The following is a 15,360-nucleotide window of genomic DNA, read 5'->3' as shown; positions in this document are numbered from 1 at the left end:
GGGAGATTATAAATGGACTGCTGCCTGGACTTAGGAGAGAATAGACTTTAACTGACTGATCTCGACGACTTGTGATTCACATCGATGTATTTATCCGTTTATTTGTTCTACTACTAGTCTTTTTTTATATAAAAATAGTCAAATATTTATTTATTTTTTGTTAATATATTTATTATTTAAATTTTTAAACTTCCTGTGTTTTTTATGCAAAATTTAAATCCCTGTCCTATTTAAAAGAACATTAATTAAAATAATGAGCGATACATTATTTGAAAATTGACTACTTTTAACCGTACTACCATTGCGACAGATATTTTAATACAAAAAACGATGTAAATATCTCACACGCAACTTATTCCATTTAAATTTTTACTCGTCCTTACTGAAAAACCCTAAACATATTATTTTAACCGCTCCATTTTTAAATTCTTTTAAAGATACTTATGCAACACCCACATACTTTTGTTAAATACAATGGAAATAATATATTATTAACACTGTTTGGTTTATTGGCAATTTTTAGTATATTAAAAATAGTGTGTCTGTTTTAGAACTTGTCGCCAGTAAAACAACTAAAACTCCTTTAAATAAAAGTTCTATTACATGTAACTTGTAATTAAATATTATATTAGGTATAAAAACAATTTAAATATTCCTCAAAATTTAATAATTGTGTTTATGCAACCCGCAATACATGCATTATAGAGTTTTGCTGATAGAAAATGAACTCATCTATACTATTTAATGATTGACTTTTCATTTTTTCGTCTCATGTTATACTGAATTTTTTAATGCATATTTTAGCACACGTCACTCTGACCTATACCTCATTCTTGAAGTGTGTCACAAAATATATATAACCTATAGAAGTTGCAAGTCTGTTTACTATTTAAATTTGAAAGGTAATAATTTACAATATGATTGAATCTTGTCCCAAAAAACGAATGCTGCTAGGAATATCATTTCTAGGAGTGTAAGTGGACTACATTAATTTATTTGATTTACTTAGTTATAAACTATTATTTACGAAAATGTGTTTTTAGGTTAACTTTCGTTGTATTAATAGTTGAGTCAAACTGGACCGAGAATAACAGAGCTCTTTCCCGAAGCAATAACTTTATCGTGGAGCAGAACTCTACGTGTTTTGAAAAAGAACCATTTGAAGTACTGAGAGATTGTGAACCTTGTACCCCATTTGAATTAAGAAGCAAAAGTATTGGAGTATGCATTCACACTCATTATAAAGAAGTGTTAAAATGTGCGAATGGTGAAACTGTCACCAGAAGTTGTGATCGCGCAGCTTTTTATGATGAACAAACATTTTGGAGATTTGAAGGTTTTATGTTAGTTCTCAGTATTATTTCAACTGTGTGTGTATCGGCCAGAAAGAGGGTTTTGAATAAGCGAATGATACAAAGAGTTCAAAGGCAACTTGCAAATTGTGTTTAATAAGTATGGCATTATTGTTTGTTGAGGTTTACCAGGAGAATGGTGAATATTTCGTTAATATAAAGACATTTATAATATTATATGTTTTAAAATTATGTGATTCACCAAATATTCAACTTAATATTCAAATTGTTAACACTAAACCCAATAATAGCTCACTAAAAATTGAATTGACTGAACTTGAACATTACATTACCTCTCACATTCCTGAATGTGCAACATTATCCAAGTGGCCAGTGATATTATCTGATAATTATGTAGTATCAGGTTTATGTTCTGTAGCACGACAGATATGTAAACTTAGTGACCAAGAATCTATTAGAAATTTATTAGGGTTTCGAGAGGCCTGTTTAGTAGCATGTGCTGAAAGTTCTGTATGGACCAAATTTTGTGAGATTGATATTACAGACACTATTGAAGAGCTGTTAAATAATAACTTTATCAATAATGATGAATGTACTATACCAGAAACTATTCTAAAATATGAAAATCATTTGACCCAACCAGTAAGAATTCATAATATTTATAAAATTGCTAGGAATAATGTTCAGGATAAAAGTTTAAAAAGTTCCACGCCACGTAAGGATTTAAATGTTCCTCATGATTTTGCTGAAGGACCATATATATCTTTAGCTGATGTTATTTTATATCCTTGCTATGCTATTGTATTCAAATATTTCAATTCCATTGAACTTTCAGCTATACCTTTAACAAAAGCTTGGTTTGGTAGGGTTCAAACTTTGAGTTTTCCTGAACCTAATGTAAAATTTATACCATCGGTTCGTAATGTTTCTAACATTATTATACCAGTGGTTAAAAATGTAAGCCTATATAATGCGGACCCAACCAGAATTATACCGGTTAAGCACACAAAGCAATATAAGATTGAGAATGCTTTAAATACTATACAAGATTTTGAAGATATTATTAAAAATGATATAATACCATATGGTTCATCTACAGACTTTAAGTGGCAGACAGTCCCAATGGAGGTAAATCCAAAAGGTGGTTCCCTACCTGTAAAGAGAGCTGATAGAAAATGTCAACAATTAGAAAATCTTACTAAAGCTGTTCTGAGAGTTGTTGGTGATAAAGAGTACAGGATCGTGGATTTCTGTAGTGGAAGTGGCCATCTGGGTTTACTAATTGCATATCTATTACCAAAGTGTTGTGTGATATTAGTAGAAAATAAAGAGAAATCACTTGCGAGGGCCAGAGAAACTGTTGATAAATTAAAACTTCAAAATGTTGTAGTGGTTCAATCCAATTTGGATTATTTTGTTGGCTCATTTCATTTAGGTGTAGCATTACATGCTTGTGGTCTTGCTAGTGATTTAGTAATGCAGATGTGTATCAAGAACCAAGCTGATTTTATCTGTTGTCCTTGTTGTTATGGTGGTATCAAGAATTGTCACGAGGTGTTATATCCTAGGAGTACAAGGTTTAGGGAAATATTCAGGTCAAACGAAGAACAGTATTTTAATTTAGCCCATGCGGCAGATCAAACTCATGAATCTGAAAATGCGAAAACGAAACAGGGTTATTTTTGTATGGACATAGTTGATACTGATAGGAGACTTTATGCAGAAGATTGTGGATACAAAGTATTTTTAGGAAAGTTACAACCAGTTTCATGTACAAATAAAAATAATCTCTTAGTAGGTCTGTATAACAATATAAGTTGAATTTGTTAACATATTTGTAAAATAAATGAAGTTTATATATTTAGTACACAAGTTATTTTTATTTCCAATGTTCAATCCGTTTTTTATTAACATATATATTTTTAAATTAATAATGCAACACTATTAACAATTTATTTCATTAAGAAAATAATAAAATGTCAATGCATTTTTATAATTACGTTTAGTAGTTTTAGTACAAAATATATTAAAGTTTGGCAATTAGAATCTTCAAAAAAAGTTAAATTTGTGTGCATAACCCAGTAAAAAAGATTTAGAACATTGCATCTTAAATAGATTAACACTATCTCAATCCATAAGCTACTAAAAGATATATCAACAGTTCAAAAACGTTAAAAATGAACTACTTTCAGTTTGATTCCACATGCCTTATATATTTTAAAATCACTTAATATTGAGCATCTCATTTATGATTTAATTAAAACTGTGTCACGAAATATCCCACGACCTCTTTTAGTTCAAAATGCATTAAAACTAATGCCAGAATAAATAAAACTGATTGTTATCATTCATACGGAGAATCCAAACCTACCTTTGCATACTGATCCAGATAAGCTGCTGATTCAGCAATAATTTTTAGCATTGTCAGGCCAAAATAGATTTCAGATAACTAGAATATACTCTCGTATCTGTTATTTATTCTTTCATCTACTTCTTTTTTATAGGATTGAGTCAGGTTGAATGTCAAAGTTCATTGTTTTCCATTTATGCATTATATACGGTTTTGCTATCGAGAAAGAGCGTAGTATTAGACCGTATTAGCTAGTTATCTATAAACGAAAATCATTATTTCAAATGCGGTTATGTTAATATAAATTTGTTCCTGTTTTAGTAGATTTTTAGTTAGTTATCCGTGAGTTAATATGAGGAAACTTCTACGAGTATATGTTTTTAAGAATTTGATTTGTGAAAGTGAAATTATTCAATTTTCTTAATTTGTTCCTTATATCGATTTGTTCGTTTTCTGCTAATTATAACATAGATTGGATTGGAAGTGATATTCATATATAAAATTATACAGGAAATGCTTCGTTGTTCATATTATAATTTAACAGGTTCTATTTGTAATAATGATGGCGATTATAATTGGCAACAATTTAAATAGGACAAGATATTAATAATACTATAATAATCGAATAAAGCAATACAACTTCGAAATGGATGGAACTCCGCATATCGAGCAGAATTACAGTTAAATAATTGCGACGCATTTCTGTTTTTAATTAAACTATAAATGTAAAATTCTCGTAACGCAATCCCCAGTTATTTATCTTTCATAGTTAAGTAAATTACATTTGTTTTATATTGTTTTTAACTCCTTTTATATTCATTTATATGAATATACTAGTTGAATTTATTGGATGATATAAAAGAAACTTATTAAGAAATATTGGAATAAAGAAAGTAAACACCTGCTCTGCAAATATATTGTTTTTTTCCATTGTTAAAGACTGCTGTTCCTATTTATTTATTATTCTAAAAATATATTGTTGTATTGTAATGTGTAGTAATACGTGTTGGATTTTTTATACAGTATTCTAATTATGTTTAGTGAATAATGTTTGATGAATTCAGCGGGTGGAGTATGAAATCCCATTTTACACGAGTGTAGCATAATTTTGTTAGGTCTTTTGATATATAGGAGCTCCAATAATTGACTCAGTTTTATATTATATGTAATACCCACAAATACATTTTTTCAAGACTAATACATAATCTAATTTGTGACAGTTTTTGATTGATGTTTTTTTAGATTCACTGTCAATTTGATTTCTTTGTTTTGTTGTTTTTGCAAAATCAAGTTTCATATGTGTATAGATTTTGTGTATGATTATGTGTACAGTTATTTTGTGTAAGTTCTCGTGTACAGATAAATATGACTCGATGTCCTTTATGTGACTATACGTTATCACAATCACAGCTTGTTGATCATATAGTCATTCCATGACATTAAAATTATACAAGAAACATTGAACTTGGCAGGAGGGCGTTTAAGGTTGCGAGTTTCTATTTTGGTAAAAATATTACTGTTTTGAAATTTGAGGGTAATCGACTAGGAATTCATAAATGTGTATTAAAGGGTGATAGGCGAGAGTTATTAAAATAAGACAAAAATATGAGACTCATAAAAATTTATATAATATTCATCAAGTAAACCAATTGGATTTTGCAGGCACAAAACATAAAAGTGACTCTACAAGTATTAAAGCATGGGCAAATGAACTCAAAAATATATAATGTGTGTTATATAAGCCACAATCTTAGTTTTTGGATACATATCCTACTACATGAATGCATTCTTTGTTTTTATTGAGTGAATTGAGAGAGGGGTTTCTGTTTGTGCATATTGAAGAGATACGATGAAGAAACTATGAACGTATCTTTTAGTGCCGCGCAGAAGATATTATGGAGTAATTCTAAATAGAAATGGATGCTTGTATTTTGTTATATCTGTTACCTTACAGGTTATTTTATTTTCTTATTTTTCTTTTAAAATAAAATATTTTTATAAGAGATTTTTCATATTACATCTTTTATATTGTAGGGGACAAAAAATATATATTACACAAACATTATATATATATATATATATATATATATTCTTCAAATATACGTATAATTTTCAACAACTAGCAACATTGCAAATTAAAATCCTTCTGCGCATACCAGGATTCTCCAGAACTAGTCTCTTGAGAATTAGGCTCTTGTAGTTGACAGAGTACCGGCGATGCGTGACGGTAGGTAGCAACTGATTTTTGGAAAACTGTTTTATAACAAACATCCTGTGGACTTAACCTGCAGGAAAAAAAGGTGCAGTAAAATCTCCAAACATTTTTATACACTTTTTTATATACTAATTTGCATTTCTTAGGGTTGTTATCAAAGCTGGGCAAATACATAAGTGTAAATAATATAAATATATATATAAACAAAAATCAACAAAAAAACAATTATGAACTCTATTCCAGGCAAAATTAAAATATCTATAATTCTTCTATAATGCCTTCCCATATTTGTTTAGTGCCATCAATTTTATGGGATCTATTAGAGTTCTAACTTATCTTGATATATTGAAGGTAAACTTTAAATCATTCCCTCTTGATATTGCATTAACTTCATTAAACCAAAAATACAATCGCACCTCATAATAACTTTTAAAATTTGGTCTTGGAAATCACTATGGATTGGACAGTTGAAACAGTAAAAATGTATGTGTTTTTTAAAGATATTTAGATTTTAGAGTATTTAATCTGTGGAACTACTTAATGTAGAATGTAGAGAAATATTGCTTGTTGTGTCTTTTTCAGAAGTTTTGTTAAATAGCCTGAAATAAGACTAAAACACAATATTAGACTCATCACAGCAAAGTTCTCTGGAACTGAAAATATAGACTCAACAGGTGATTTAACAATCTCAAGTGGTACTAAATCTCCCGTTAAAAAAGAATATAAGTTATCTAACATGTTCATCTTCTTTACAATTTTCTCCGGGAGAATGATGTGAAAAAATTGAAGTGATGATGAGCCCTTTTAAAGATTACTCGAACATATTAGGTGAAAGATGCTGTTTCTATCTTCATGACCTCTAATAGATCCAACAAAATTCTTTAAGCAATCTTGGTTAAGATTTGTTAAACAAATGTAGTTATTTGTAAATTTAGACACAATAGATTTCTTTAAGGTAATAAATCCCCTAAAAGTAGCAATTAAATTTTTAATTGATGGCACCGAACAAATATTTTCTTAACAAGACAATCAAATTTAAATATAAAAGAGCTCTACTATAAAATTATTGAACACTGATTGTTCTAAAAAATTAAAGTATTACAAATATTTTAGGGATATATTACAATTAAAAGTAGTATTTATTACTACTAATTATCCAATTATCTTAATTATTACCTTCTTGTAAGACTTCTTTATGTAGAGACATCACAGTGACAGTATACGAACAACTTGGTAGGTTAATTGAATTTTATAACCATTAATATCTTCATAAGTAGGTTTTGATTTTCTGTAAAGAAACAATACATAAACAGACATGTAGTAGATAGATAATTTTATATGGACCTGATAAAAACTATGTTGGAAGAATGAAGAATATAATATATATATATATATATATATATATATATATATATATATATATATATATATATATTATATTTTTCAAATATAATACAAACTGTAGGAAATCTTATTGTAGAGTGTGAAAGATTTATGTGCACATACTTGTATGTAATTGTTCAAAATATACATGAGAATTTGGTTAAAATGAGAGAAAAATACTAGCTGTTTTTGCAGGTATGGCAAGTGCATTGGGGAGAATGAAGTCATTAAATCTAGTTTTATTATGAAATATGTATACAGATAGTAACAGAACAAACTAAAGTAAAATAGAGTGATATCAAAATGACTTTACAAGGAAACACTGTACCGAAGGAAATAAAAACTAAGCGAAAAAGGTAAATATACTCTCTAACGAAAGTGAAATATATTACTTGGATATACAGTTGTTAATTAGGTGGGTTAGGCCTCCAGGGGATACCACTTCTACATAATAAAACGCGCCTGTAACTCCAATTCATAGGTGCTATGGAAAAAAATTCAATATAAATATAATGAAACACAACCCTGACCTACAAACTATTATAACTGTATAATTAATTGTAATCCTTCGATAATATATGCATTAAATGTACTGTAATGTTAAAATATATTATATTTTATAACGGTATTAGTTAATTTAATAATATAATTTTTTATTTTTAACAATTTCATTATTTTATTTACTCAGAGTTGATGCGGCAACATTGCGACATATTGATGACAAATTTCTGACGTCAATTCGCTGTTTTATTGAAGGGGCTTTATGTAGTCAATTCAAAGTTTTCTTTGTACAAGCGTCATCAGGCTATTTAATGTATTTCCTGTCGCAATTTTTAAATTCGTTTCAGAATCAGATAATATTTTCCTTCTCATTTTATTATAGTTATAAAGAGACGTAATGCTGTCTGATTATTTCGAACACTTAAACGAATGAGCACGTCAAAATCATTGGGTTGTCAGACGTATGCAAAATTCTGGAAAGTAATAGTAATAAGAAGTTTTAATTCTATCCTATAAACTATTGTGGCTGTATAATTAACTGTCAACTACAAGAACCTAATTCTCAAGAGACTAGTTCTGGAGAATCCTGGTATGCGCAGAAGGATTTTAATTTGCAATGTTGTTATATTCTTCAAATATACGTATAATTTTCAACAACTAGCAACATTGTAAATTAAAATCCTTCTGCGCATACCAGGATTCTCCAGAACTAGTCTCTTGAGAATTAGGCTCTTGTAGTTGACAGAGTACCGGCGATGCGTGACGGTAGGTAGCAACCGATTTTGGAAAACTGTTTTATAACAAATATCCTGTGGATTTAACCTGCAGGAAAAAAAGGAGCAGTAAAATCTCCAAACATTTTTATACACTTTTTTATATACTAATTTGCTTTTCTTAGGGTTGTTATCAAAGCTGGGCAAATACGGTTCTTTAGTCTAATTAAAATACAAATTACAAAGTACACTCAGATGTTAGGTTATGCAAATAGAATAGAATTAATTTAGACCAGCCTGTTACTCAGTAAAAGAAGAATTTTCTTTCATAAACACTATATTTTTATAAAAATCTACAAGTTCTGATGATCAAAAACTTGTATTTGAATTAATGAAATTAAGTAATTCAAATATTGGCCAGTCCTGGTTATTATTAAGATATTACACGTAACTTGTGTACAGTTTGTGTTGGAAAATTGCGAGAATTTATTCAAGATGTGTCAATAGTTTGGTCAGTCATATAGCGTCATGATCAACATAAAACACTAGAGCCGTTACAATTCATTGACTGCCTTATTGGGCGGTTTAATTTAAATTATACGGTATCATAATTAATATAACATACGACAATACAGAGATGACACGGAGGTATAAGATTACTGGTCAGCAACAATCATATATTGTGGACGGAGGTTGTATTTGTAGACCTGAGACGTGCTGGGAGAAAGTTAATTTGGGCGGATTGTCAGTACGCCATAGTAAATCGAATTTTAATTTGTTAATGTTCGTCAGCGAAAAGATGCGTTCCTCTTCAATACTTCGATACTGTCGATTCGAAAGGCTATAACAGCTGTTTTGCCTATTCCATTATGCCTATCTTGTTACGCAATCAGAATTCTTCTTATTGAAAACGTCCTTTCATCGAAAATTTGTAACGCTTCAGGGTCGATTTACATATATTATTTTAAGAGATTCTGAAATACCAACAGCGGGATGTGTTGCTAAGTTTTTGGGCGTGAATAATGACTTCGTTCCTTTATAATCAACTCATTAAAGTACTTAGGTTTTAAAAATCGGATAATAATATTCTATGCAAATAACTTCAAGATATTCAGATATTTGGATGGGAATATTCCCCTATTCTTTCTTAGACGTTTTACTTCGACTAAATGGGCAATGGTCAGCTAAGATCTGTATATGCGGACATATAGTCTATTCAAAGTAATTTTGTACATAAGTCATCTAAATTTGTGACGTCAAAAGGTGGCAATGTTGCCGTATCAACTATGAGTTTTAGTTCAGTTTGGCTTTGACATACAATAAAATTCTAATCTAAATAAAATAATTGAACTAAAATGTTATCAAATATAATTCATTTTAACATTATAGTACATCTAAAAACTACAGTTAATTATACAGCCACAATATTTTATAGGATAGAATTATAACTTCTTATCACTATTACTTTCAAGAATTTTGCATACGTCTGACAACCCGATGATTTTGACGGGCTCATTCGTTTAAGTGTTCGAAATAATCAAACAGCATTACGTCTCTTTATAACTATAATAAAATGAGAAGGAAAATATTATCTGATTCTGAAACGAATTTAAAAATTGTGACAGGAAATACATTAAATAACCTGATGACGCTTGTACAAAGAAAACGTTGAATTGACTACATAAAGTCCCTTCAATAAAACAGCGAGTTGATGTCAGCAATTTGTCATCAATATGTCGCAATGTTGCCGCATCAACTCTGAGTAAATAAAATAATAAAATTGTTAAAAATAAAAAAATATATTATTAAATTAAAAAATACCGTTATAAAATATAATTTATTTTAACATTACAGTACATTTAATGCATATATTATCGAAGGATTACAATTAATTATACAGTTATAATAGTTTGTAGGTCAGGGTTGTGTTTCATTATATTTATATTGAATTTTTTTCCATAGCACCTATGAATTGGAGTTACAGGCGCGTTTTTTTTTATGTAGAAGTGGTATCCCCTGGAGGCCTAACCCACCTAATTAACAACTGTATATCCAAGTAATATATTTCACTTTCGTTAGAGAGTATATTTACCTTTTTAGCTTAGTTCTTATTTCCTTCGGTACAGTGTTTCCTTGTAAAGTCATTTTGATATCACTGTATTTTACTTTAGTTTATTCTGTTACTATCTGTATACATATTTCTTAATAAAACTAGATTTAATCACTTTATTCTCCCCAATGCACTTGCTATACCTGCACTAACAGTTAGTATTTTTCTCTCATTTTAACCAAATGCTCATGTATATTTTGAACAATTACACACAAGTATGTGCACATAAAACTTTCACAATCTACAATAAGATTTCCTACACTTAGTATATATTAATTATATACTCATCTTTAGTTGTTTCCAACTCATCACCCTGTCTTGGAAATTGTCAGCATTGAGTCATAATCCAATATTCAGAAAGCTTCATTCAAGTAAATAACTAAGTTGTTAATTTCCAATCTATCTAACATTTTTCACAATTCCATCATTTGTCAATTTCTTCTTCAATGTGTCTGACCGAGTTTATCCAAACAGAAGGGGTTATTAACCATTCCTGTTTACAGCCTGAAGAACAACAAATTCCGACCGACAAATTAGTGTGGAAGTTCCATTAGACCTCTTCGTGGGATATCTTTATCTTTACACCACTTATAACCTGTATTACCTAGCAATCAATGAAAAGCTACTTTACATCCCTGAAAAAGCTGCATATCTCTGAGCTTTTTATGGATACTTTTCAGATAAATAGCTTCCTCTGAAACAATTGTATTCAATTATATTTATAGTGAAAACACTACTCACTGTTTTTATATATATCATATAATTGATCTTTGCTAGAGCTAATACCAAGCTGATCTTGATTCGTCATCCCCTTCGTATAGAGATGGTCTCTTTTCGGATATTCTAATATTATATTTTTAATTTTTTGAGATATTTCAGTTAGCGTGTCCATATCAATATTCAGTGCAACTGCAACACACTAAAATATTTTTAATAAAAACCGCAGCAACTTAATATTTAACAGTAAAATTGTTTACCCCTCTATCGAATTTTACTGACAAGAGTGGGTCTCCATTCTTCCACGCAAACTATTTTGTCTGGTTTAAAACGATTTAAAATGTATCAAAAAAAAAAAAAACAGAGCGTTAAAATAGCGTTTGCCGATTTATAACCTGTAGTTATTATAATTAATATTTTGAAGAACTTTGCAAACGTTTGACCAGCAGACTATTGCAGGCTGATTCTACATTTATCAGGCGTGAACCCGCTATATATTTTAAATTACTTAACTGTTTGTTTTATTATTAATATAAATTACGTATGCTGGAAAATAAAGATATAGTTTATACAAAGTTTTTTTGTACATACGTCATTAAGATGCTTAATGTATTGCCTGCCGCAATTTGTAACTTCTTTTTAGAATCGGATAATACTTTCCTTCTCATTTTATGCTAGTTAAAAAGAGACACAATGTTGTTTGATTGGTTCGAAGACGTAAACGAATGAGCCTGTCAAAGTCGTCCGGTTGTCAAACGTATGCAAAATTCTTGAAAGCAATAGTGATAAGAGGTTATAACTTGATAACCTATAAATTATTTTGGATGTATAATTAACTGTAGTTTTTAGATGTACCATAATATTAAAATAAATTATATTTGATAATATTTTAGTGCAATTATTTTATTTAGATTAGAATTTAGTTGTAAGTTAAGGCCAAACTAACAAACAAAATAACTTTGAACAGACTATACAGTATATTCAAAGTTATTTTATACATACGTCATTTAAATTTGTGACGTCAAAACGTCGCAATGTTGCCGCATTAAATCTGAGTTTTAGTTCAGTTGGGCTCCTTTCAAGGATTTTGCATACGTCTGATAACTGGACGACTTTGACAGGTTCATTCGTTTAAGTGTTCGAACTAATCAGCCAGCATTGTGTCTCTTTTTAACTAGAATAAAGTGAGAAGGAAAATATTGTCTGATTCTGAAACGAATTTACAAATTGCCGCATTCAATAGATTAAACATATTGACGAAGAATTAACAAAAAAAAATTTGGATAGACTATATAATACTTATGTATATATCACGTCTATAAATTAGTTTTAAAGAATTTACAGCAGATGGTATTACTGTGTGTTAAATTGCATCGGGTGCATTTTTAACTAACCTCATGTTGAAACTTCATTGATACATTTGTACCAAATAAGTCGCGTTTGTGGGAAGTTTTTACTTTTTTAGTTTGAAAAAAAGGTGGCTGAAGGTCATCGAATGCTTTGCGAAGTTTATTTCACGATGTGAATATTGGTGTTTTCCAAGCGTTTAAAGAACTTGAGAATGATCAGACATGGGAAAGTGATTTGACCATGTTTGAGATGCTGCTTTGACTGCAAAATCGGAACGGTCTTTTTCCATCGTATTGTCTTGGTGATGAAAAGTGTATTGATTACGTTAATCGAAAGCAAGAAAAATCACGGGTACCACCTGGTCGTGCATCAACATCAAGGGCAATTTAGAATATCCATGGCTCCATGTTAATGTTCTGTATTTGGGATCAGCTGAGTGTGATACACTATGAGGGGTTAAAAATTGATGAAACCATCAATGGGCATCGCTATGTTTCAACTGATGCATTTGCTGCATGAAAAATGGTTGGAATACCAGCAAAGACACAATAATGTTATTCTTCAACATGATAACGCTGGACCATATGTTGAAAGAACGGTATAAACATACTTGGAAATATTAAAATAGGAAGTGATACCCTACCCGCTGTATTATCCAGACTTTAGTCCTTGGTGTGCTTATAGGGATACCTAAAAATGGATCGATTCGTGGATAGCCTCAAAAGATAGATCGTTCTTTTGAGGTGGAATTCCTAGATTGCCTGAAAGACGGGTAAAAGTAGTAGTAATCGATGGACAATACTGGATGTGGATTATAATAATTGTACCGATTTTTACAATAAATAATTCTTTAAAACTTATAAGTTATTTTAACACATAGGGTATAAAAATAACCGACCAACTTCGTCTTTATTAACAAATTAAAAATACGTTTCATTAATAGTTTTTTTAATGAATTACACAATAGACACTGCTTGATGGTTTACAGTAACAAATGACTTTATTGTCACCATTTTTAAATACATTTCAGTCGCACACAGTGATTAGCAATAAACTACATATCGATAAACGGAAGTAATCATATAAACCCATAGGCTACGCCAGTTCATCCATATCGACAACAGAGAAATATTCATAATCAGCAAGGCATTGTTCGATTTTTAAGTACTTTAATTAGTTTGTTCTTCTAAACGGATGAAATAATTAATCGTACGTAGGGCACGCTGATACAAAACAACATCCTGCTATAGTTTTGAATCTTTTAAAATAATATTAGTAAACTAGAGAGATATTGGGTGTTTTAGAAGAGGTGAGTCTCAGTTTAAATGGTGAGAAACAAGTAATTAGCTCATTAGTAAAGCCACTAGTACGTCTGGACAATGTTTGAGTCACTTGTAGTTAATATTTGTAATTCAATAACTTCTTTAAAATGTTATTTGTAATTGCTATTTCAATTACCTGACGCTGAGGTAATTTCTAGTTAGTATTTCAAATACTTATGGAGTCAAAATGAATTTGAACATAAATATATTTATCATTCAGTGCACATTAGCTGATAACATAAGAAACTGTTATGGACATCAGTTAATGTACGTCCTACAAGAATGAATTCGCTTTACTATCCTATAGTGTAGTTTATGAGAAATAACTGAAAATTGAATTACTTATTTCATAAGTTGGGTTATACTAACTTTTTTCGACCATACAACTAGAATGCTTGGAGGAATTCATTGAAGCATTTCAATGATATGATTTAAATTTATACAGAATTAGATTATATTCAGGGCAACAATTATTACTATGGCAAACTTCTGCCCATTTTAATGTTAATGCGTTAGATGCAAATTGCAGAAAACATGAAATAATTCCTGCCAGTAACAGGGGTAGCAGTACTAGTAGTAAAGGCCGGCTTGGTTGGCGTAGTGGTAAAGGCGACAGGACGGTCTTCCTTTGTTGAGATAGTCAGGGGCATGGTCGTCCAGTTTGTGATTGTTTAATATATGTGATTGTCCTTAGGCAAGAGTGTAAAATCCGACAGGGAAAATGATCCTAGTCACGCCAGTAACCTGGCTGGATAAGACCGGATGTCTTCTGGAATGGTCTTTAATTTGGTCACTGGCTAGTCGGTAGGCTTAATGCCGGAACGGAGCCCACGTTAAACAGTAGGTCCAGTCCAGATAAACCCCAGTTTATTATTATTATTAAAGGAAACTCTAAAATATATTAAGAAAAAGTACTAGTAAAGAAGATGATTTTCTTACTGTTTTTGTGAACAGTGATAGTAATCAACAATGGAGTTAATTAGATTCTTGAATAATAAAAGCAAAAAGGTTACCATCCTTGAACATTATCCTAATATAAAAAATGTGGTCAGGACCTCTAGAAATATTGTTTTCTTTAGCAGGTTTTACTTAACCCTCAACAAGTGGCTGTTTGTTAGATAGTACCTTTAAAAATCTGGTGTTTATGAAAGGAAATTGATCTTTTATTGATTAATAGACTGGGTTGGATTAGTTTTATTCTATTTACATAACCTAACACTTAACCCTATTTGGTAATTTAAATTTTTTGCATTTTAATAAAAATAGTTAAAATATTGTGTCTTGTATTTCATATTTCAACTACACGACTTGAAAATATTTTGTATTTCGTATATTAAATACATGTGAGATAGTATCTTGCAATCTAATGGCTGGTATTCTGTTAAT

General features: G+C 30.1%; 1 protein-coding gene across 1 annotated transcript; it reads left to right on the top strand.

Annotated features, from left to right (window-relative positions):
• Positions 1-749: 749 nt before the first annotated feature.
• On the top strand, positions 750-3,185 carry Gstcd (glutathione S-transferase, C-terminal domain containing). Its single transcript, XM_076412416.1, has 2 exons — positions 750-902; positions 1,044-3,185. Exon 2 carries the CDS (start codon positions 1,455-1,457, stop codon positions 3,132-3,134), a length of 1,680 nt encoding a protein of 559 aa, XP_076268531.1. The 5' UTR covers positions 750-902; positions 1,044-1,454; the 3' UTR covers positions 3,135-3,185.
• The last annotated feature ends 12,175 nt before the right edge of the window (positions 3,186-15,360 follow it).

The sequence above is a fragment of the Rhynchophorus ferrugineus genome, unplaced genomic scaffold (assembly GCF_030347505.1).
Source record: "Rhynchophorus ferrugineus isolate W39M unplaced genomic scaffold, kcgeb_rfMv2 rfM8, whole genome shotgun sequence".
NCBI classification, from domain to species: domain Eukaryota; kingdom Metazoa; phylum Arthropoda; class Insecta; order Coleoptera; family Curculionidae; genus Rhynchophorus; species Rhynchophorus ferrugineus.
The sequence above is the reverse complement of the archived record's forward strand: the minus strand, read 5'-3'. Positions and strand labels throughout refer to the sequence as shown.

Coding starts and splice junctions, on each gene's coding strand:
- Gstcd (XM_076412416.1), top strand. CDS start 1,455: ATGGCATTATTGTTTGTTGAGGTTTACCAGGAGAATGGTGAATATTTC.